At 34.8% G+C, this 25,731-nt stretch overlaps 2 protein-coding genes and 1 long non-coding RNA gene across 5 annotated transcripts; 2 read left to right on the top strand and 1 right to left on the bottom strand.

The window, feature by feature from the left end:
* Positions 1-2,562: 2,562 nt before the first annotated feature.
* On the top strand, positions 2,563-7,672 carry LOC122530828 (one cut domain family member 3-like). The gene is made up of 3 exons (XM_043658162.1): positions 2,563-2,713; positions 5,440-5,501; positions 5,882-7,672. Exons 1-3 carry the CDS (start codon positions 2,699-2,701, stop codon positions 7,311-7,313), a joined length of 1,509 nt encoding a protein of 502 aa, XP_043514097.1. The 5' UTR covers positions 2,563-2,698; the 3' UTR covers positions 7,314-7,672.
* A 1,096-nt stretch (positions 7,673-8,768) lies between these two features.
* On the bottom strand, positions 8,769-13,571 carry LOC122530832. 3 transcript variants are annotated; one of them, XR_006307111.1, is made up of 8 exons: positions 13,481-13,571; positions 12,459-13,321; positions 12,300-12,385; positions 11,727-12,198; positions 10,793-10,943; positions 10,522-10,680; positions 9,964-10,326; positions 8,769-9,217 (listed from the first exon to the last, which is right to left on the bottom strand). It is a non-coding gene; the product is annotated as an uncharacterized LOC122530832 (long non-coding RNA). The 3 variants fall into 3 exon arrangements; XR_006307110.1 differs by having other exon boundaries at positions 9,964-10,680; positions 11,727-12,216; XR_006307109.1 differs by having other exon boundaries at positions 9,964-10,680.
* A 7,865-nt stretch (positions 13,572-21,436) lies between these two features.
* LOC122530827 lies at positions 21,437-24,498 on the top strand. The gene is made up of 3 exons (XM_043658160.1): positions 21,437-21,552; positions 22,462-22,556; positions 22,762-24,498. Exons 1-3 carry the CDS (start codon positions 21,529-21,531, stop codon positions 24,242-24,244), a joined length of 1,602 nt encoding a protein of 533 aa, XP_043514095.1. The 5' UTR covers positions 21,437-21,528; the 3' UTR covers positions 24,245-24,498.
* Positions 24,499-25,731: the final 1,233 nt, after the last annotated feature.

The following is a 25,731-nucleotide window of genomic DNA, read 5'->3' as shown; positions in this document are numbered from 1 at the left end:
AGTAAAAATATCATCGGGAAAAGTCAAATATGTGAGAGAGATCAAAATAATGTTGAAGATTAAAAATAACATAAAGATCAAAAGTCAACTATGACAATTTCTCTCCATATTCGATTCTCTACATTCTACAAGAATATGGATATATTGCATTTAACTGCGTCCTTTCTCTCATTTCTTTTTTTTTTTTTTTTTAGATATGTTCTCGTCTTCTTCACTCTGTCGAATCAATTGAAACAAAAGTTTCACCGCGAGCCGATGATCGAGTTGTGTTTCTGTGGTAAGCGAAACAAGCGAAATTAATATTTTATACGAAGCATGACCGATAATATCGTTCCTATTTCTGATTCACATTCTAATCTCCGCCGACAGATTGCATAATCGGAAGTCTGTAGCTCCAAATCGATTCGGTTGGGCAACAAGGTCTCTGACAGAAAACAGGTGGACCCAGATCTCTCCTCATTCTCTGTCGGACAGGTATGGAAAAATTAGTCGGTCGCATGTATTACCAAACTACCTGATTCCTAAAATAAAACTGGAAATCGACATTAATTCAGTAGTTGGAAATAAACGAATCTTTATGATGACAATCAAACGATTTGAACTGACAAAGAGGAACTCGTAGAAATTTCTAGAAACTTTGAATTGTAAATTATTGAGACTGTGTAAAGAAACATGTTAGACTAATCTACAAAATATTGGACATTTCAAATGTCTGATTTAATCAAATTAAACATTTTTCATGGGGATAAGAGGAATGGTGGAAGGAGTGTTAGCATGTGAAACGTTATAGTATATAAAAGTTAAAGTATATAAAAATTTTTCAAACAAGTTGTTAATTATCTACATTGGATTCTTTATAGAGTTTAAATTTTATAAAAAACAATATATTTTTATAAAACTAACATTTTGTTAAACTTCCGTTCTTTTTTTCGATGTACAATTATTTTACTACGAGTTTTATAATCGCTCTTCGAAAAATTCTATCATTTTCAATAATTAATTCCTCAACACAATATTTACGAGCTTAACATTTAATTGAAGGAAATAATATGTTCGGAACTATTATTTTATTACTTGATAATTCTGTCCCAAGTTTCTATTACGATCAAATATATACAATATGACATAATGTCAATTACCAAAAGCCTTGCACTTCGAAAACAATCCAACACTACATAATTCATTTCATTATAAGCAGTTATAAATAGTTCAAAGCTGCATACGTTCACATGCATAGCAAGTGCTTATGTATTGTGCTGTCAAGAAGGCTACGATGGATGATTAATGGAAATTATGACATTGGAAAATAACGATTGATTGTCGTTTATATCATTCTTGTAATATTTATGCATTGAGCACTTTCTCAGAGTGTTACATATGCACGAATCGAAGGTCTAACGGGTATAGCAACGATTGCATAAAATGCTTTAACTGTCGTACCAGTGAAAGCAAACAAATTTACTCTTCAATGTTCTTCCCTGTGCGTGCTTGAATACCAGCATTCAGGAGACTGGTTTATGTCGGATGAGTCAACAATACAACATTTTGTAAAATATTTTATTTGCGCATGTAGAGAATCTTTGTACTTTTGTTTCTCTTCCTCAATTTATATTCGTGAAACGAGTTCTACTAATGCGAACGAATTTAAACTTTGCTAAAAACTTTTTCTAGAAACATGTGCCACGGATGCGTGATGAATTCTATTTTGTTATTTTTGTAAGTGAAAATTCTGGAGAACGAGAGGAAACCACGAACATTATGTATGCAGTTTAATGTTATAAACAGAAAGCTATCAAAGGAATATCATGGACGAATTTTTTGACTAAAATATTTATCAAAAATTCGAATCTACATGGCCGAGGTTTTGTCGCATTTGAAAGTGTTATGTAAAGAGTACGAATATTTATCATGATAATTACATTTGAAAATACTATTTAAGAAAAGAGAGAAATAATTTATGAGGATTTCATAAATATGTATAAATGTCTCTCTAAGTAAGTAGAGAGATCAGGCTATTCGAAACTTTTGCAGTTACTTTTGCAGTTCTATTTACTCGATTTATTCTATCTATCAGAATCAACTTGCAATATACTCGATTCCATCATTAAACATATTATATTTGGTTAAGCATACTACATTTTTAGTTACGAGGGCAAAATGCTTTTTGCACGATCTTCCACAAATTTGTTAATATTTTTCAATGCAAAGACAAGCTGTTTGCCTTCGCTAATGTTAATCAAACAAGAAAAGCCTTCAGCCAGCGAATCTGAGTTGAAAGCCTTCACCTGGGTAAACGAGTCGAGTGAGCAACGACGTTCAGACAAAATTTCACGATTCGCGTCTAGCTACTGATGGCACCCAAATGCCCCTTTTACCTTCGACTGGTGATCATAACGCGTCGTGGATCCCCTCCAGAGGTGAGTTCAGGATGTAAGCGCAAGCATAAAGACCCCCGTATAGCATCGTGAACGCACTCATGGGTATACCCCTCCTCGTAATGTCTCTATGCTTAGGGCGACTAGCTGCCTAGGCGGAGGAAACATCCGCTATAAAAGGCACTGTAGACACGAAGAATTCGTCAGAGGAGTGACGAACCGTAACTAAAAGGAAAAAAAAAAATTTTTTTAAAACGCGGCGGCCTTTGCCGTTTTTTCCTCGTCGTCGTGTGGTGAACAACAACCCCCCCCAGTTTGTGAAGATGCAGTCTAGCCTGGTCAGTGCCCAATTTTTGTCGTCATCATTGTCGCTATTGTCATTGTGATTCGGATTCGTGTCGTACAAGTGTATCTGTGAAAAAAAAATTGTGTTATCATTACAAATCACGGGGTAGTGACGAGAAAAGTTATTGGAACCGAGCTTTGGTGATTAACACGTTCACTGCGAACCCCATATTGGATCGTACGGGCTGAATTGAATGTGGAACATAAAAGAAATTGTGGAAAGATAATAACTGATGTAACACTTTATAACGTAAAGACAATTGGAAGTATAAGGTCCAATGCAGACGAGCGGTCTACGACAAATTGTCGCACAAAATTTTATTGTTTCACTGAAAGTAGAATAGGAGAGCTTCGTGTCTTTTCTCCGTCTTTTTTCAAAAGAATCTTGCGGCGGAACTTGTCTGTGTCGGACCTAAGAATTGTTTAAGAAATTTAGAGAGAAAGTGATGCAAACAATGAAATCTTCAATTTGCTTAAAATTAAACTAAAGAAATTTGCATGATTTTAAATATTGAAATACTATATTACTACATGTATTCACATGGAAATTTATAACAAAATTTCCCAGATAGATACAGATATTATGTATCGCTTTTTATACTTAGATGTTAGATGCACCTGTACATTTTCTTTTTTCTTTTTGTAGTTTGTGGTACTGTAGGGGTAATAAAATTTAATTATTGCGATTCGCAGTGGACGTGTTGTTCCTCAGTTTTGTTCCTCAAGATTTCAAGTAGAGTAGTAGGTTGATTGTTAAAGTCAAACTGATAGTCTTATGAAACGATGTCATAGATTGGTTATATATTAATTCTTAGATAATTCGAAGACTAATCAACTTGTTGGAGTATTGAAGTTATTTATAATAAAACCGGAGAATGTTGCTCATTTCTGAATTCCTTGATATTCGAATTTGTAAATATCTTACATTTGTTGTCATATTGTCAGATTGAAGAACCTCTTGAAAAGTTTAAACTGAAATTTTATTGTAAATGTTTTATTTCAGGTCTCATTATTGAAATTGAAGAATTTTCGAAAACTCTCAACTACTTATTTCTTCCACAAGTAGATTCACAGTTGGTGAATGACTCGTTGAGTCACCGGTGTTATTTTCTAGGAGCTGTCCTAAGAACGTATTCTCATCGTTTCACGTTGTGCAGAATGGAAAGTCGAGCGCTGTGCTCGTGCCTCGAATGATCATCTCTCGTGAAACTGCACCAAAGATATCCGAAACTCGTTCACGTTCCACGTTTAACCCAGTTACGAAAATCTATTTCCGCAGAAGAATCCCAATTCCGTAAAATCATTGATTTAAATCATTTTCATTCTCAAGTGCTGTTTCTTCGAAATTCCGTACATTCTTCACATCAGTTCCCTCCGGTTGCTGAGCGCGACTTGTTTCTTACATATATAAAAAAATACATAGAGGACCGTTGTCACACTTTTTCCCTTTCTATCGTTAAGTTAATATCATCTTCGACAACTTTCTATCGGTCTCCAATACTTTCATAAACCATCGATGTTGTCACGGGTTCGATGAATTGCCCGATCATCGACCTCGATACAACTTAATTTAATTAATATTTATTCGCAGAGTACTTAATTTATTTTTTTCGCCATTTATAGGTTTTTTTCAATTCAATCTAAAAATTATAAATAATAAAGGCTTTTTAACTCGGTATTTAAAATTCTAAGATGTCTAAAAAAATTTTTAATTAAAAAAAAAAAAAGGAACATTCGAACAGTCGTCGGGTTATTATTCTCTTGGATCAAATTGGGCCTTGATCTTGACAGAGCAGCCGTGACTTTGGTAATCGACGTAATAGGAACGCCAGTGGCCAGCTGGTTCGCCGATGAAAATAAAAAAGCGAACACGAGGTCGCGCGTATTTCAGGGGTTGGGAAACGAAATTGAGAGGCCCACTTTCCCTTCGGTTCCCCCTGGCGTTAATGAACAGCCACGAGTTTCACGATCGGCCTCCTGTTTCCACGTTGGTAAAGGAAACGGAGAAGAGAAAAAAGGGGACCATCGTTGGCCTCATTCCCGGTCTTGTTCATGCGTTAGTTCGCACGTGGACACTTTCATTTTTGAGAGACACGCTTGTAAACCAGCCAGCAAGATATATTATTCATAACGTTTCGAATGTGCCTCTGGGAAATGCGGCTAGGATAGCATCTGTGCAAAAATTCCTCTTTTTGTAATTTTAAAAAATTCAATTTCAGCGTTAGATGTAAAATGGCGTGATCGATGGTCAAGATATAAAGATAACGACGTGAAGGTCGAGCGGAATATAGATTGAAATCAGCCTGCAATTATAAATATAATGCTCGTGTACGGAGGTGCTATTTCAGGTAGAACACACAGGAGATTGTATCTGCAGCCGGTTGAATGTCTGGAGGTTGTTATTGGTGTTACTGGGTATATAATTATACAGTCACTAGAGTCACCTACATGACTAACGTGCCATGATTGGTTCATTTGCATTTCTACTTGGATGATACGTGTGCTCTCTTCCGATAGATAGATGATGCTGACTTGATTTCATTTACATTTCCGTAAATATCGTATCTTCCGCGGTTCTACTTCTCTTCGCCATTATTCATACACTTATCTATCTCGTACATCTAATAAAAAGTAAAAAATGTGAAATAAATGAATAAATTACAGATTACGAGAGGAAATAATTTTTAAATAATTGGTAATGAAAAAATCATTTTTGCAGTTATTCCTGTGTTGTTTCCTTTTCGTCTCCAGTCTTGGGGACCCAATAAGGACCAAAAAAGAGTGAGTAGATGACCTTGTGACTAATTAACGAAATAAATAATAAACGAAGTTATATATTTAGGAAAAATTTAAACGTGTAAAAATGCATAGAATGTTCAATTGCAATACAATGTGCGGTTGCAACCACTTGCAGTTCTATGTGCAATTTTTACTCAGATTTTAAAAATATTAACTAATTAACGAAATATTAATTATGAAAGATATGAGTTTGATCCGATTAAATATCCGCAACCTGATGATGAATTTAAAATGAATAATACATAAGTAAAATCTAAGAAATATCTAATGTAATAACAACATATACTATATATTATATTGTATATAATAATAGCACCATAATAAATACTACAAATAAACAATACACAAATAAATAATTTCAGAGCACCTTTAAGTCCACCTTCAAATCAGTATGGTCCACCAGCAACCTCCTATGGAGTTCCAAACGTAGGAAACTCTTATAACGCACCGTCCGATTCCTACGGTGCTCCACCACCACCACCTTCCTCCTATGGTGCTCCATCAGGGCCGTCCTCTTCTTACAACGCACCGTCGTCCAGTTATGGTGCTCCATCAGGACCGTCTTCTTCCTACAATCCACCATCGTCTAGCTATGGTGCTCCATCGGGACCATCTTCTTCTTACCATGCACCGTCAGGTTCATCTTCTTCCTATCACGCACCATCATCCAGTTACGGTGCTCCATCAGGTCCGTCTTCTTCTTACGGTGCACCATCGTCTAGTTATGGCGCTCCAGCAGGTCCATCTTCTTCCTACGGTGCACCAACTGACCACGGTAGTGATCACGGCGACCAAGGATACAGCAGTGGTGGATCTTTTAATGATGATCACGGAGGTGGGGGTGGACATGGAGGTGACCACGGTTCCTTTGGAGGAGACCACCATGGTGGTGGTGGAGGAGGAGGAGGAGGAGGAGTATCAACTTCCTATGGCCCTCCATCGCAATCATATGGACCTCCAGCGCAATCATATGGACCTCCAGCGCAATCATATGGACCGCCAGCTCAACCTCAAGGAAGATGGGAGAAGAAATTAACGTGGAAACCAGAATGGAAACAAATTTGGAAAACAGAGCAAAAATTAACTTGGAAACAGGAATGGAAAAAGGTTCAAGTACCTGTTTGGAAGGAAGTCCAGGTTCCAGCGTGGAAAGAAGTTAAGGTACCAGCATGGAAAAAGGTTCAGAAGCCTGTTTGGAAAGAGATCCAAGTTCCAGCGTGGAAGGAGGTCCAAGTGCCAGCCTGGAAAAAAGTTTGGAAGCCAGTGTGGAAAGAAGTACAGGTCCCCATATGGAAAGAGGTACAAGTACCTGATTGGAAGAAGGTTTGGGTCCCTGAATGGGTTAAAATAGGTATTCCCGGTGAGCAATACGTCGGTAAAGATCAGCATGGATGGCAATATACCAGTCATGACCTTTGGAAAAAGAAACTGATATGGAAACCTGTGTGGAAGAAAGTCTGGAAGACAGAGAAGAAGCAGGTTTGGGTCAGCGAGAAGAAACTAGAATGGAAGGCTGAATGGAAACAGATCTGGAAGACTGAGAAGAAACAGATCTGGGTGAGCGACAAGAAATTGGTTTGGAAAGAAGAATCGGTTCAGGTTTGGGTGCCTGAAAAGAAGCAAATTTGGGTGACGCAGAAGAAGCAGGTATGGAAAGACGAATGGAAGAGCAAGTGGGTGCCAGTGTGGAAGGATGTGCAGGTACCAGCGTGGAAGAAGGTATGGAAGCCTGTCTGGGAGAAAGTTTGGGTACAGGCCGAGCCCCACCACGATGAACACCACGGATACAAATAAAATTCCCCCCCGAGATTCTTCGTTCGATCCTCACTCATCTGGACGATAAAACGTCCGTCGTTGTTAAAGTTTTTTGCTAGTGTAGTCGTAGCCGGAGGATCAAAGGTCCGTGTGTCGCGAAAGTCGTCATCGGTACGCTCTTTTTTTTGCTCTCTTTTTGGAGGAAAAATGAGGACTCGGCTGTTGTGTGTTTTTTAAATCAATGGGAACGTAAAACTACGTTCGCGAGTCAAGAGACTTTATTCTTGGTACTAAAAAAACGTTTTCACAGTAGGAAATTTTGAAATTATTGACATTTAATAATCTTTTAAGAGGGCGGAGAAATATTTTCTTATTGTCTTTATACTTTATTTTTTCTTCTAGGTAAAATTTTGTGGCTAAATGTTTTTTAATCAAAAAAGTTAGAACGAGTTGTTGTTGAAAAATTATATGTTATTCATATATAAAACAAATTTTTCAAAAAATTAAATACTTCTTTTCTAGTTGAAATTTTACAACTAAATCTTTTTAATTAAATTCTGTTGCGCATCTTAAAAAAGATAATGGTAGATAGGAAGTTTTATACGATTTTATACTGCATATTAGAATAAGAATTGTCATTTGTGTTTGGATAAACAATATATGACAAATCGAATGTAATTAATTTTTTTTTTTTATTTGTAAATAACGATTCTTCATATATTTTTGTACTATATTTGTGTATGTTGCCGTAATAAAGTACATTTTCTTAAATTACGAGTTCATTTAGTTGTAACTAAAATTAGATTATATTGCAATTAGAAAAAGATTCAATTTGTAAAAGAAATAGTAATTGAAAATATTAAACGCGTAGAGTTAGACAGTAATTAAAAATATTAAAATATTAAAAACATTAATTTGACAGTTTATTTAATATGAATACATAGAACAATTTGTAGTATCTAATAACTATAATGCAAAATAAATTACTTTCTGTTTGACAAGAAATATTCTGGATGAAAATGAATTAAAATGAACTAAAATCGTAATTACCACATATGTAAAAAAATTTATCTCGATTCTCATATACACTTTATCGTAGTAGATTCTATTTATCGTTATTAAAGGAAGAAGTTTAATAAGTGTGTTTAATAACGTTTCTATAACAATTAGCTTTTATCCATTCGATAAATTGAAATAATTTAACAGACTGCAATTGATGCATGATTTATCTAATTTACTTCACTTAACTTCTTCAATTTTAATTAATTCTTTTGTTCGTTCAATGCACTCCAAATTTTTATTTCATGAGATTAAACTTGTATAAGATATAATATGCAAGATTTTTTTTTAATTAAACATAGTTTAGCCTTTTGTGCAAAAAGAGATTGTCAAGACAATGTGTGTCGCTTCTTTTACTGACCAAATATCATTGTTTTATCAATTTAGTTTGATTAAATCAATAAATTTGATTAAAATAATCTTTAATAATTCCTTTGCTAATATTTTGATATTTTTATATCAATTAAAATCATTTTGTAACTGCAAAAAATACTTTTCATTTCTTATGTACTTTGATTATCTAAATGGGAATTTTTATTAACTCACTCCATATACTTATCCTCTGTAATTGTAAGATTTACTTTTCACGTAAGTAAAAGTGCGAAGATCTTCCTCTTGATTCCCAAGCGGAGGTATCAAGTCGCACGAACACGAGGAAACCATATCCACACGGTTAGACATTAATTCCCGCTAGATGAAAGCGCTTAGTTTCTACGGAAGAAGAAGAAGAAGCGGCAGGAAGAGAGATGAGAGATGCTTTCTAGGGATAAGATGAGATTCAAGGGAACCAGCGCATCCCAGGGTCCTCAGGGTCGCGATTCACCGCTCACGACCTTTACTTTCTCCAGATGTCATGCGCGTGACAAGTTATACAGGATGAGAAGCTTGAAAAAGACAGACAAGAAAATAAGAAAACATCGGAAGTAGGTGGTCTGAAACTTTAAGATGACAATATAAGGCAATTTTCAGAGTTCAAAAATAAGTATCACTGATTGCATTGTCATTGAGAAAATTTTTTAAGATTAGTTCATAAGATTAATATGATCATTCGTATTATATATTTTCATAAACGTTAAAGTGCAAGATCAGTACCATATTAGTAATCAAAATTTTTCTGTTGTCTTAAATATTGAAAAGCCAAATTTTACTTTTTGAAAATCAAAATACTTTTTATACTCAATATTAATTTGATATAGTATTTATTACAGTAATTAGTTTAGATGTTTCATCTTTTTGAGTTAACAAACTTAAGGTAAGAATTAATAATTTTTGTGATTGAAAGAATAGTATAAATCAAATCACACCCATTGAAGGGAAAGAAAACCGAAATGTTCGGCGACGTTTCATAAATATCATCGATCAATCATGGAAGATCGCGTAATGACAAGAAATTATAATCAAAATTAAATATAATCAAAATAACTTAGTATGAAAATTTTCTTACAAATATGTTTTTATGCGCGTTTCTAACTTGTATGATGTTATGAGAGGTAGCAGTTGAAAAATATCAGAAATCAAACATGTAGGTGACAGTCTTCTGTCTTTCTCATTACGCTTCAACTTTAATAGCATGTTCTCTACTTTCTTCGTCGTAATCTCACGGTATGTAGCTTCAATTCACGATACATACTTTCTGTCGCACGTGCTTATACATCTCTCACTCTGGAGATAGGGAAGTCGCTTTCGAACATCCTGCAAGTGGAAGCATTTCGACGCGAAGCAGACACAACTAAATGCAATTAACGTATAACGACCGCGATACGAGCTGGAAGAAAAGCTCCAATCAACGTGCTGCTGGCTTCCACGGAAGGTGAAAGTTCCGGATTCGAGGTAGGAGTTGAGTATATCTCATGGCCGCGTGTTCAAGAAGCTTCAGAACTCTCGCGTTCACGGAGAGGTTTAGATCAAGCATAGAGATTTCTTTTAAAAATAAGAATTTTGCAAAAGATGGATGAAAATTGGATGATGTAATAAACTGATCCTCGAAGAACATCTGGAAGGAGATGAATCTAGATAAAATTTTAAGAAAATATGCATTTGCGGTCGATTTAGGAAGACATGAATCATACTAACGTAGGAAAGATATAGATCTGGAAATATGTATTTATCCCTAAAAACGTAATGCAGATTCTAATATATTTTAACTGAAATTTGATTTAATTCGAATTTTATGTCCTGTTTTTATTACCTTCTTATCTTGCACCTGCTTGAATTTTATGTCCTGTCTTTATTACCTTCTTAGCTTGTATCTGCTTGCTAGGCATGTTTCATTGTGTAAATTATAGATAACAGCGTAATTGCCAAGTTGTTAAATTAATATGGAGTCACTTGGGTATTTTTTACGTTTCTATAAAAAAAAGACACGATGAAACTAAATTCTTTTAATTATATTTAAATATAATATATTTGAAAAAAATAATGTATGAAAGTTTTAGAATTATAATTTCAATTATTTATACCGAAATACGCAGTCTTCTCAGTAAATCTGAGAAAACAACACTAGATAGAGTTACTTGTAGGTTTGTAGAAATTTCTCCTACGTTTTATGCCACCGTTTTATCGGCGTGATTGTTACTCCCAACGTAAGACCGGTGGGGACTGGCTGGCTTTCTATAAAAGCAAACCAACATTATTATATCTAATTCAGTTTAATCAAATTAATATAAATAAAATAAAAAAATGCCCCTTTTTATTTTCATGTATGTAATTATCAAATAAAGAAATTATAATCATTGAATGTATTTAATCAAATTTTTAACTGTAAACGTATATACAAATATTTTTATGTTAATAAATATTTCAAGCTTTAATAGCGGGATTTTTACAAAATAACTTCTAATATTAATAATACTTCTAATACTTCTATTTGCGCAACGATCAACTGTTCTTGCGTTCATATTTGTGATAAACCAAAGCATTGAAAGTTGTTCATGGTTTATGTATGGCGCGACACGAGGACATATACGATCATGTATTACCCAATAGAAAGCGAATCGTTCATACGTTGAATTTGTGGTAATTACAATCCACCAACATTTCCATTCCAGGATTAATGATTGGTTTAAGAAAATGATAAACATAATTTCTAATTAATAATTCAATTATTACAATGCTGATTTTCTCATCGTAAGAAAAACTAAAAAGGAATATTGTAAGAAAAATAAGATAATAATATCTTAATACCGCTGAACAAAAATAACCATAGAAGTTAATAACTTTAAATAATACTTATCAATATTTGTTTTAATCAATTTATATATTTTATTTATCAATTTTTTTATCTTATCTTAATTTAATCTTATATTTTAAATATTTTTTGTTGCAATAACATATTTTAATAAAGCATCACATCATTCCATTCATAAAGCATCCAAAACTTTCTGTTATAATTACCAAAATTAATTGCTTCAGTCTCGTGTATGCACAGAATTACAATAATATGCGGTTCCTTTGTATCTTTTCCTCGTGCCATTGCAAAGAAGTCGAGTGCTTCTTCCGAATGCTGAGCATCGGTTTTTTAATCATTGATCAATTTTTCGTACGCTACACAGAATGCGAAGAGACGAAAAGTACCGTGTCATGATCTCGACAAGGCCACTTTCACATGACTTGCTGTCATACGGACAGGCACGTGTACTTATATATATGTATGTATATATATTCTTCCTTTGTCCGTATCTGCACTTGGATCTCTTATTGATGATTCTCTTTCTTTTTTTTTTAATTCATTTATTTCCGCGGGGAAAATATAATTTATAAATTAACATACAAGTATAAATGTCTTTTTCTTGAATTTCTTCAATTATATAACGTGAGAACTATACAATTTCTATAATGCCAGTCATAGATGTAGAATTCATATATTCTGCAACTCACGTATTTACTTTGAAAGACAGGTAATTATACATTTGTAATCTTTGTTACAAGTCAGATATTTTGACGTTCAGGAAACATTTTAATACTTACGAATTGCAACGTGCAAGAGTTTTACTCCACAAAGATTTCGATATTTCGTAGTTATAGTGTCTGAGAACTCAGGTGCCTTCAAATAGCTAGAAATTTTTAGAATTTTTAGATAAATTGCTATACTGCTATGTGCAAATTTTTAAAAATATAATAATTTACCCAAATATAGTCCAATATAGCAGAGTGGAAATACGAAAGGAATATCGATAGGATGGTTACGTGAGCCGTATCATAAGTGGATAACTAGTTTATTTGTTTTTGCATCGCATGTAACATGGAATCATTTTGTAATGTGAATGAAATATACAGGTCAATGGTAATGATAGCTTACTCCGCTACCCATTAGAAACGTAATTTCACCCATATAACGCGCATCGCTAACTGCGAATTGAAGCAAATTTCACTTTCGAATTGGGATCAAATGCATCTTGCCATACGATTCATGTATCGTAATGTAGTTGTCTTATTTCACAAACTTTGCCTAGCATTGATTTTCATTTGAATATTTATATATTTGTAAATACTAACTATATATAACATACGGTGTGTATATATATTCACACGATATCCCGAACTTAAACTGCAAAGACTTGATTTACACATAAAAAGAAGAAAAAGATGTTATATGACGTATGTCAAGGAACGCTTTATTACAGCGCTATAAACAAATATGTTAGTATGAATAGATACGCATTTTTCTTTACCATTTGACTTTTTTTACTTATGAAGTACTTTAAAATATAACTTCATATGGAGAATTATTCTTCGTATCATTATAATTAATGATGCGAAATTTGTAATTAAGGATTACATAATAATTATGATAATTAATAATGGCATATGAAAAAAGACATACTTATCAACGTAGTAGACTGTAATGGAAAATGCTACTTACATATTTCGTATATACAATATTTATTCACAACTTTGCAACAAAATATTTGTTGTTGAATTTTATATAGCATTTCTTTCTCCTTTTTAGATTAAACTCAGTGGAGCTTGATTGTTTAAGCTGGGACGTCCTATATATATATATATATATATATATTATACAATATAATATATTGATTATGAGTACATGACAAACAGTAATATATTATGCTAATAGGTAAATTATTGAATTTAATATTTATAATTATTACAACTGCAATACAAATAGATTCTTTGAAACGTATACTTACTTTTATTTTGTCTTTTTATTAACATAACGTGACGCTAACCACACATAACCTAATTCGACGATCAAGCAGAATTTCTAGATCAAAACCACTCGATCGATAAACGTTCCATGACATTCGACTGAACAGCCAATTAAACATCGAGATTTCACCTGCTCAAGGCGCATCATTGATTACAGGAATTGGGTTTCACTTTCGAACTGGAATCGTCTCGAATGCACCGAGACACTGTGGGTCTGCACGCAGCTCTCTACCCGTATACGTGAATATCCCGGAAGTTTGCCTTTTGACAACTTGAAAATTGATTAGAGTGACGAGAAAATTCATAGACATTCCGAGGAATATTTCCGGCTAATTTCCATCAGAATTGTATGAAATTATGTAAGTAATTTCCCGGATTTATAATTCACATAGACGTGTAAGAAGATTCACGTCTGCTTGCATACAAACAATGCGCTCTTGTGCATTATTACTAATTGTAAGCTTCTTTCAGGGGAAACGATCTTTCTTTCTCCCTCGAAAACATTCTTTTCAAGCAATACATACTTGCTCATAGAAAGTTGATTCCAGTTGATTTTAGTACAATTAGTATTATAACGTTTAATATACTGAAATTATAGAAATAATAGAAAATACGATTATATAAATTGTATTGGACATTACATCAAGTACAGGAAGTATTGCTATTTTCTACTCTTTTTAGGTTAAATCAAACTTCGGTTACATCAATATTTATACGATTAACAAAGCTAAAATATGGTGAAAAACGAGTATTTAACAAATATTTTCCAGACTTTCTAGAAACAATTCGAACTTCGTGTTGCACGGAAACCATGGCATACACTTTTTTGTGGAACCGAGTGCATTCCTGTACACACACAAGATCAAAGGCTCATGATTCCACGCTCACGGCTCTTAATTGGCTCGATCACATTGCCACGCTGAGGTGTATGTATGCGAATTTCACTTTCGACCCAACTTCCATCGTCTTCAGATACATCTTCAGCTCTCTACTGATTCGTTTACAGCGGAAGTATACGCTTTCGTTTATAAGCCGAAAATCGAAGGCTGGCGTGCGTTTGGTTTCTTCCTTGCTTGCTTCGTGCTAAGGATGTTGACTTTCTCGCTGTGGAAATCGCTTACTCTTCGGTCGGGAAATAGAAAAGAAAGGATCGAGTTATATGGGAAAAGGATAACTGTCTGAGTTCGATGACCTCCAGGATACGTGGGATGCGCTTCATTCCGCTATTTCTACTTCCAGTGATGCCAGATACGTGCAGGATTTTCTATTTGTATTATGTAATATAGTATTTGATAATATTATAAAATCATTTTAGTATTATAATTTTAGTATAATATTATAATGTAATTTTAGTATTTTATAATATTATATTATATTATTATGTAATATTATATTTGACATGTTTCTTTTTCTATTTTTACATTCACATTTGTTTTCACTTTTGACAGAATGTATAAAATTTCGCGATACGTTACTCCTACGTTAAGTCGATGATGTCATAAAGTGGAATATCGATTGGAAAGCAGATGCTTTTCAAGAATTGCTCGTACAGCTTCACTTCCATCACGTCAAATGTCAAGGTGCACTATAGAAATTTACCGATCGTGAGCGAGAAAATTTATGCTTGTCACTGACTAGTGGTCTCCTGTAAAGTATTCACCGCGCAGTCTCGGTTTCTCCGTGATTAACGATATTGCAGGAAATTGCTGAGAAATGCATCGAAGGAAGAAGCTAAAGCTTCAATGAACTGAACCATGAACTTTACCTTGAATAGGTGAAGTGAAATCCCACATGTTCAACGTGCAGCACCACTTCGCTTGTACTTTTAATAAGGTATAAATAATGTATAATATATCAAGATACAGAAGCGATTTATCTGTACGTTAAATATAGAACATCTTAATGTCACTCGTGAAGAGAGGCGACAGAAAAAAATTCCACGAAATCAAAGTTTATTCGAGCGTGCTTGGGTAACCGGCCGTGATCTTAATAATGCTTCCTGTTCGTTGAGAACATTCCAGCGTTTAAAAAGTTGTTACAACGTGTGAAAGTTAATCTCGGCGATTAGCGCATTCTCACACTCTCCACTGTCAGTTCCAACAATTACGTTTTACGCTTGTCCACTTCCTACGCTCCTTTCTTCACCCTCGCATTCCGACGTCATTCAAGGAGAAAAATCTTCAGGCCAGTTTCCTGAAACATCGCCAGATTTTTGGCGAGAGAGCGGAACATCCGGTTTATTATATACGCTGCACGAGGATGAAGGTATTTATCGAGCTGTATGCAACTATGTGTCAGGAAATCGAAAGGGACGCGGTACGCAATCCGCGTTCCGAAGAAAATCCACGCAATTCACTTTCAAATGAAGATGTGACAATACTTAACGCTTTCTAATGAACGGAATCGATCGCTTCTGTTAATTAAATGCTTATTGTTTATAAGTACTAGTTTATTGTACTATATTATTAAATTTAAGAACTATAAGCACTATATTATTAAATTTAAGAACTTGTAGATTTGGAAACTTATTAATTCGAGCATTTTGGAACTCAAGTACTTCGAAATCCAGACGCTGGGAACTTGTCTGTCGAAAATTCAAATACTCTTGGATTTTAAAATCCAGGTTCATCAAAATTTCAACAACTCTGGGAACTGGTATTTCAAATTTCAAACACAATACTCAAGTAAATTCATTTGTAGTAGTAACCATAGAAGTACAAACGTGAAAATGTTCGGAAGAAAAAAATAGAAAGCCTCTGTAATCAGTCAGTTAAGAGTTACGATAATATAAGTTTTAAATCCTTCCTTTCATAATCTTCTCACGTACAAATCTTGCAATTGGTTCAGACTAATTATTACCAAGATACCGACCACGAACGATGAACCACCTTTCACTGACTTACCTACTTATTAACAGATAATCCATCGTAATTTCAGGAGCTATTACGATTCGTAATAGAATGACGAGATAGAGCGAAGTTCAGAGCAAGGCTGTTACATCAAGTCTGTCCGTATTTGTTACTTTCACTGAACTTCTATACGCCGATCGATGTTCGAAGAATCTAACATAAACCGTACCACGAACAAAAGTATACACTGGATTCTAATTGAACGCCAAATATTGCTTTGGTTGAATAATTCTTGGCGAATGTTCGATTTAAAAAATGATACTACGAAGTGCATCAATTAGCAAAATCTTTTAAAATGCATTCAAAGGTTTATTAAAGCCTTTTCTGCGATGAGAAACAAATTGTTAAAAATATGCAAGTTAATTTTGGCTGGAATAAAATCTTAACCGGTATATTCCACGTTTACTCACTTTCTAACACGTTTTGGTGTGTCTTTACGCATTTTCTTCTCGAATCGCGTTGATAGTGCACGTGCTATTATACTTATTTGACATCCGTTGAAAATGTCAGAGACTTGAATGGAAAGTTCAACGTGCATTGAAGACGATGTGAAACGCGAAACGTGTTAAAGATCATTCTGAGCACTGCTCAGAAATTTAGAACTTTTAGTATGTAAAACATACCTGATAGAACTTCTGAATTAATAATTAATAATTATTATTAAATTTCTCTGTTAATAGGTAGTTCAAGATTGCAAAATATAAAAATGATTTTGATGAAACCGATTCGTTTTAATTGGTGAAAATCATGACGGATCATTAATTGATAATGGATGGCGGGTAGACAAGGATTAGGTAACGCGATAATGTATGTTTATATGGACATGCGTACGTGCGTAAACGCGCGTACGTGTATATGTGACCATGTAATATGAAATCATCACGAACACCTTTCACTCCTGAAGAAATTACACGAACGAAAAATCAAAGACAAATGAGAGATTTTAAAGAAGAATGTAATTCTTGAAAGTTATGCAGCAAACATTTGATTTTACAGATAAGAAAAAGTTAGGATCGTATACGAGACATTGGAAATGTGTTTCTAGATGACTACACGTGTTCTGGATAAAGTAACATGTCTCACTTAGTGTTCTTGAGTTTCACGTTTCCGCTTCTTCAGAATTGTTTTTTTTTAGGAATTTTAATTTCTTAAAAATTTGATTTTCTTTAGCCTTTCTCGTTAGAAACAAATATTTCAACAATTCTTATCTCTTTACTTTACAAAATTATTTCTATTCTTCCGAATAATTAACAATAAAATTCGTTGCTTCTTTAAAGAAAATTCGTCTTGTTCCTTCCATTGGTAAAACAGTAACAAAATTGTGAAACTAGAAGATATCATAAACTCGAAAGATATATATCATGCGTAAACTGGGAAGGATAAACTTTCATCTTGTATACCTGGTTGCCGTTTATGTATATTTTGCCTGGATTATTGTCGACTACAATTTAAGGGGCATGGTCGAAGAAGAGATTATCAGTGGAGAAATTTGTGGAAAGATTTAAACCAATTACCCATTACTTCAGACAGCAGGTGTAAATATCGCTTTGAATAAATTGATGCTTAAGAAAAGTAGGATGAAGTAGAATGAAAGAGCAATGCGATACGTTTATTTTAGGTGAAAGAAATACCATAAATACTCATATTACGCCTTATCATAATAACCATCTATAAATGTAAATTTAGAAAAGAAGATACTTGTGTTTTTATCTTTCATAAAATTTAGTTTCTATACTAAAAACAATTAACATAAATATGAATATCACGTTTAATTGTAGATTAACTTTTTAATGTCGAATATCAATTCTCGTATCTTTCCTATCCTTTGACAAAGTGAATAAGAAAAAGGTTTAGTTCTACTTCTGATAGAGACATTGTTTCTAAGAACGTGAAGCAATCGTTTCTTTTTCGTAAATCTTACCAGGGCATGTAACCCAAATATCGAAGAAAAAATGTTTTTAGGAGCGAGGTATCGGCTATCTCGAAGGACAAGAGGTTTAGAAAGCAGACCACATATATTCGCCCATAAATCGACCATCTAGTGTGCAAATACGAATTTCTAAAATACTTCGATCCTTTATTTACTATTGCGTCTTTGGAACGTTTCAAACATCCTTTTTTCTGCTTCTACCCACACGCGATATTTATCGCGTTTACATTGATACACAATTGCGTATATATTGATACTTTCTTTCTAAAACATAGGAAACAAATTGGTGAAACTTTACTGTATAATAGCTAGTAACCGCGTCTGGCTCCTAAGCTGTGATTATGCGTAATTATACAAATATGAAAAACAGAAAGTTAAAACATTGGTAAGGAGTTCGAAGAACGATGACTTTCAGTTTCAAATGTTTCAGGTTTGGTTCTTTCCTTAAAGCTGAAAGGAAATGCTGGCATCAAACGGAAGCTAGTATCCTGGACGCGGAGGAATGGTGAAACGCCGATCTGGATTGTTCTTGCGTACGAGCTTGAAAATCTGGAGCGACCACACGACTGAATGATTTACGAGTCGAAATTGTTGGAACGTGTCTTAACAGTTTCGTACGCTACCAAGTCTGGCTCTTCGTAAGCTGAAAAATTCACTTTCATCGCGCGAATACATATAACTGTCGTTACGTATTTCGCGCGAAGTTAGACAGTTATCACTTCCAGTATGGTTAACAAGTATGGTACGACTGTGCAGTACAACCCATTTTCGTGGTAGGTAACTTGGGAATCATTTCTTTAAAGTACATTCGATCAGATATATCAGTAGAATTATTAACACAATTTCATCACTGTCAGTAGTTAAAATTTCAAAAAGGCAACGCTACTCGTTACTTTTGTAATTGTAATGTTTCTTCTCGCTTTAGTGTTGTTACTTTCACCGGTGGAGGCGTCTGTGATTATGAGCTTTTCAAATAAAACGCAACGCCGCCATAATCTACGCGCGTTGTTTCGTTTCAGACGATTAAGTCTTGCGAAAGTGTATAATACGCAGGAATAAGTAAATTCCTTGTTTCTTATACCTTTCTTTTTTTCTATTTTTTTTTTTTCCAAGGGCAAAATTCACCTAACATATCCCAACGACCTCGAAATGAACGTTAGATTGAATAAGAAATTACTGTTTGTCGCGTGGCTGTTGAATAACTTAAGGAGCAACAAAATTATGTAAACGGAATAGAGCATATTGATTTACGGGAGTCTAACTGTATACGTAATTAATGACCATATTAGCAATGAATGAGGACGCATCAGAAAATTTATTTCTATTTGATGCAAATGAGAAAATACGATTGTGCGTCATAACAACAATTCTTCCTTAAATTTAAATCTTAAATTCTAATAAAATATAAATTATAATAAATTGTAATAACCTTAAATTAAATTTATAAAGATGTTTCCTTGTTAAAAAAAAATTTTATAAATTATAAATCAACTACGACACTGGTTTAATTTATGGTTAGTTAATAGCTAGATTATTTAATTTTTAGATACTTATAGAAATATAGAAAAATTTAAATTAAATATCCTGATCTAAATTGTAATCGATCATCTACCAAATGTCGTAAAGAATCTATAATTTATGATGTAACTTTTCAGAGTTCGAATTTCAAATTTCCATTATTTTCGATACTCTAAAGACTTAGATATGTATCTCCTTTGAACCTTAAAAATTCAATTCCTTTTGAAGGTGGAGGAACTGTTTTCCACTTGACGATTAAATAATAAATTTCGACATGGCGTCGATCGGACTTCCCAGCAATGATGATAGAATACGTGAAAGAAAAAATGATGCTGGTTCAGCCCTGGGGCCTGAGAGAAACCGGCGTGGATGTGAAATTGATGGGCGTCCCGAAACCGATCGAATTATTCGAAGGGAAAAAAAAAACACGAGGTGACACCGGTCGGTCTTCTTTTGCCACTTTTCCGTTCTCTGGTTATCTAGAGCACCAGGTATAACCTTGCTACATAACCTTGCCTCCCCGTGAACTTCGCTTTCGTTGGAGCTGCGTAAATACGCATATACGAAGAGAATGAAACCACCAGGTTCGTCCGAGATCGCATTCCCGATCACTTTCTCCGGAACGATAGCCCATCGTGGTGTAAAATAAGATCGCCAGTCTGGACGTGGGAGGTGGACAGCGGCAAGAAGGAAGGAGAGTGAATGTAGCGATGGAATTAAGTACCTTTTGAACTCTGCAAATTATGTTACGGATATCTTTTATCAGCATTATTACGAAATATGGAACGGATGCTTATAACATATAATTCTAATTACAGGAAGTAGAAGATAGACAGAATTTTATAATGGAATTAATTGTGGAGGTTCTTCTTGAATTTTATAAATAATTTTTTGAATAAAATATATATATTTTTTGTTTACATGGTATCAACTATAGCAATTATAGCAGTAATTAGATTAAAAGAATTTACAGCAACATTTTGATCTTCTTAAATAATACAGCCAGCGTCTTTGTATTAAGTTCAGACTTAATAAATATATTTTTATTCCCAGGGAATATTGGAAATATTTAATATCTATGACAATATTAAACCGATATAGTTCAATTAATCAACAAACACATAATTAAAAATAAAGAATCTCTCAAGAACCATTTCTAGCTCTATTTTAAGTTTTGCAATCACTACAATGTTACTTCACTGAACTTATTCTGCTGGTTTTCAAAATGATGAATTATTTTAAGAATGAAATTTAAAATATTACAAGTCTAAACCCAAGAAAGAGAAACAGATAGACCTTACGAAGACATGATGGTAGATCAAGAAACAAACTTCGTTCAACAAACCTTATGGAAAGGAATAAGGAGATCAGTTCCATCGCTAGGTAGCCGAGTTACAGGCTTTCCGTAACGCCGTCCCGTCGAAACCCACCACCATTGCGTCTCGATTTCCTCCGACTATGTGGACTACCTCCTCCACCAGGACGATTTTACCACCACCTTTACCACCTGGCCCAGACACACTACGAGCCACCTTCGGACGATAGCACTGGGGGAGAATACGCGCCTATATAACTACGGCGTTCCGCTGATTGGACGAAGTAACTTACGTTTTCCTGCACTTAGGGAACAAGAGTACGCGGCCCGAGCCCGACGGGCGGCATTGCGAGAAATATGAGGATTCGCCCGGGATGCGTGGTCAGTTTTTTTTTTTCTTCAACATACTCGTTTCGATTCAGTTTCTCCATATAATCCATAAACCGTAAATCTTTTAACCATCGCATAGTTAATTATCCTTTGACTGTCGCAAGGTGGATGTTTTCATACAATTTCATCGTAGCAAAGGCGTAAGCGAAATAGTCAAGTGATGTCTTTAAGATTCGTCGTATCCGGAGTAAGTAACGTATTTTACCATCGAGGAATTGATGATCGGATTCGTTGTTGAAATCATCGTGTTTGAAGATCTTAGTAAAGTAATGTTGATTATCATTTAACAATTGGACCAACGTCAAACGCAGTATGATAATACATAGATTATTTTTAATCATTTTGTTGTTCATTTTCAGAGAAAATGTGGATACCGATTTATAACATACGATTCGTAAATAATTTCAAATCTATGAATCCATATCTACGGATTTTTATTTTAATTTCGAAACGTTTGATATTGCAGAAATATTAAATGTTAAGATATTTCTGTAATGTTCTACAATCTTAAACATTTCTGTTTTGTTCAATAGCTATGGTATTTCTCTTCAACCACTGTGTATAATAGTTTGAGAACAACAGTGAACAGAACCGGAACTGTAGGACGACAGTCACTATTTGTCGACAAACATGTTACTTGATTATCGATCAGCGACGAGTTTCGAAAGTGATGTTCCATAAAGAAACAACCATTAAGAGTCAGTTTGGAGCATCGCCGTGAAAAAAATCGAGATTTCTCCGTGTTTTGTATTAAAAATTTACATTTTGGTTTTCTTATCCAGCTCGAAATGCTGATTAAATCTGAAACTCAAAGACAGCAAAGGCAGACAACGTTAAGTAGTGGTGGCATGCTACTTGTAGTGAAATTCCGTAATATCCGTATAATTATATTGTTCACAGGCTGCACTAGTAGTGCTACTGCAAGTCGCATTTGTGGCGAGCAAGGCAGTGGATCAGAATCAACTGCAGCAGCAGAAATCTCAGCAACAAATTCCGTACGTACATATTTTATTATTCTTGCTGAAAATGAAAATTACATTTTATTATATATTTATCTTTCACGCTATTAATATTTTTTTCTTTTTAAATAGTTTAAACTTTAGCAATACTGTACCAGATATTTTCTATAACAATTATTTTTGCTAATAAATTTAAATCGTTATTACGAGTTATAATTCTGTAAATAATTTTTACATACAGATATGGCACAGCGGCACAAAAAAGATGGGGTGGTGACTTGGGAGGCCATGGTGGCGATTCCAGTGGCTATGGTGGAGATCTGAGTGGCCACGGTGGTGATCTTAGCGGTCACGGTGGTGACTTAGGAGGTGGTAATTTAGGAGGTGGCTTCGGTCATTCTGGCGGTGGTGACACTGGCGGTGGTTTTGGTCATTCCGGAGGTGGTGACGCCGGTGGTGGTTTTGGTCATTTTGGAGGTGATCATTTCGGTGGCGGTGACGCTGGTGGTGGCTTTGGTCAATCCGGAGGAGCTCTCGAAGAACACCATGATGAACATCACGACCATCACGATCACGATCACGGTTATTGGAAGAAAAAGCTGATCTGGAAACCGGGATGGAAGAAAATTTGGAAACCAGCGAAGAAACAAATTTGGAAGCCCGCGTGGAAGAAAATTTGGAAGCCCGTGTGGGTACCAACGCAGAAAGCAATATGGAAAGAAATTCAGGTACCAGTTTGGAAAAAGATTTGGAAGCCTGTGTGGAAGGAGATACAGGTTCCAGTGTGGAAAGAGATTCAGGTACCAGCCTGGAAAAAGATCTGGAAACCAGTTTGGAAACCTATAAAGGTCCCAGCCTGGAAAGAAATTCAGGTGCCCGCGTGGAAAAAAATCTGGAAACCGGTTTGGAAGGAGATTCAAGTACCAGTGTGGAAGGAGATTCAGGTACCAGCCTGGAAAAAGATCTGGATCCCTGAATGGGTGAAAATCGGTATTCCTGGTGAGCACTATCACGGCACTGATCATCATGGATGGCAGTACACCAGCCACGATTTGTGGAAGAAGAAACTGATCTGGAAACCATTATGGAAAAAGTATTGGAAACCAGCGAAGAAACAGATCTGGGTACCTGACAAGAAGTTGGAGTGGGTCGAAGCTTGGAAACAGATCTGGAAGCCAGCCAAAAAGCAGATTTGGGTGGATGACAAGAAGCTCGTCTGGAAGGAAGAATGGAAACAAATTTGGAAACCATCCAAAAAACTCATTTGGGTACCTGATAAGAAGTTGGAATGGAAAGAGGCTTGGAAACAAATCTGGAAGACTGATAAGAAGCTTGAATGGGTACCTGATAAGAAGTTAGCCTGGAAAGAAGCTTGGAAGCAGATTTGGGTACCAGCTTGGAAAGAAATTTGGGTTCCAGCATGGAAGAAGATTTGGAAGCCAGTCTGGATATCGGAATGGTTCCCTGCAGAGGACCATCATCCTCATCATAAAGGTTGGGAGGACCGGAAAGATACTCAGGCTCAAGGTTCTCAGATAGTTCCTTACAGTCCTGATGCTGCCTCGAAGCAGAATGCTCAGGGTCATCAGCAGCAAATCGACCAGAATAAAGTCAGATGGGACAGATCGTCGAAGACTGAAGCTCCGTCGATCAGCCAAGATCTAGTGCCGCCACCGGAGAATCAAAGCAGCCTGGCAGCCAACTTTGCGTTCCCCAATCACTGATTGAGCAGTATGCTTGTATAAAAACCTAGAATACTGTAACATAAGCCGCTGTATATATCTTAGTCGTATGATAGGTCGTAGAGAGTTAAGTTTCCGCAGGATCAATTGACTGACAAGGTCCTGACTCTAACGCGTTCTATCTTTTTGTGTATGTACATTTCCTTCCTTTTCCCTCTTTTTTTATACAGTGTTGTTGTTACTTTTGTTAACCGACGGCGTTACAAATAAAGTTGATTAATATTTTGTTAAAACAATTCTGTTATTATTTTACCTTTTCATCATAATTTCTATATATATTAAGACTGAAAATTGTAGAAAATTACAGTAAATCTATGTACGTAATAATTCTAGCAAGGAAAAGATTACTATTATTATAAAGCCTTGCATTGTATTACTCCACTATCTCAGTCACTAGGTAATACAAACTCTGGGCTCTACTTAAAATTAAAACGTTTGCTAAAAACACGAAATATAAGATTGTCATCTCCTTTAATACGCCAGTATTACAAGCCAGTTTGTTAATACCTTATTAACACCTCCGCATTATTGTTTCACTTCGTCATCTTAGGATCTACGGCTCGACATGACGCAATATGGCCATGCGATCGTAGCCGTAGCCGCTGCTGCGAAACTGGAGAAAGTTCGAATCTGTTATGGAAGGAAGTCGAGTCGCGTTGTATATGGGAGACCTCGACCGTGGAGAAAGTATCCGTACACCTACACATGTAAAAGTGGTGCGGCTCACATGTAGTCACACAGCGACATAAATTAATCTATAGCATTGTGGTATACTACGATATTCATGTCGGGTTATCCAGCTGCGCTATTAAGCCGGGTCTACACCTGAACGAAGTTGAGTTTTCTTCTTTAATAGACAATAGCTATCGTCTAGCAATTCTTCAATAAATTTCTGACATTATTAAATTAAACTAATCAAATATTTGTACATTGTTTGCGTTTGATATAGAAAAAACTCAGTCTCACAGAAGTATAATATATTTTATGTATTCATATGCATGTATTATATCAATACATTACATTAACTAATTTGAAATTCTAGATAATTCAAAATACTATGTATATTAACTAATTTGAAATTCTATGGACAATGTAATAAAAAACAATTTTGTCATAATCACATCGATAAAATATGAAATTAATCTATAGCTGCAACGTTTTGCTACAAACACATATTTACATTACATTAAGTTAGCACATGACTCATTATTCTTATGAATATGTATCATTCACATGAATATGTATGTATATGATACATATAAAGATGGCATCAATGACTATTAAAACTTATCAATAATAATTTACAAATGACGTATAAATATTTGTGATCTTTATGTTATCTGTATTTTGTAATTTCTATATATGTTTGGTCCAAAATTTGTAAATAAATCATGTTCGTCGTATCATATTACAATATCTATGAGATTTTAGAGTATTTTCCATAATACATGTGACATATTCATAGAAAA

This window comes from Frieseomelitta varia, unplaced genomic scaffold (assembly GCF_011392965.1).
Source record: "Frieseomelitta varia isolate USP_RPSP 00005682 unplaced genomic scaffold, Fvar_1.2 scaffold_358, whole genome shotgun sequence".
Classification (NCBI taxonomy): domain Eukaryota; kingdom Metazoa; phylum Arthropoda; class Insecta; order Hymenoptera; family Apidae; genus Frieseomelitta; species Frieseomelitta varia.
Note: the sequence above shows the minus strand (reverse complement) of the source record. Positions and strands in the feature narration are given on the sequence as shown.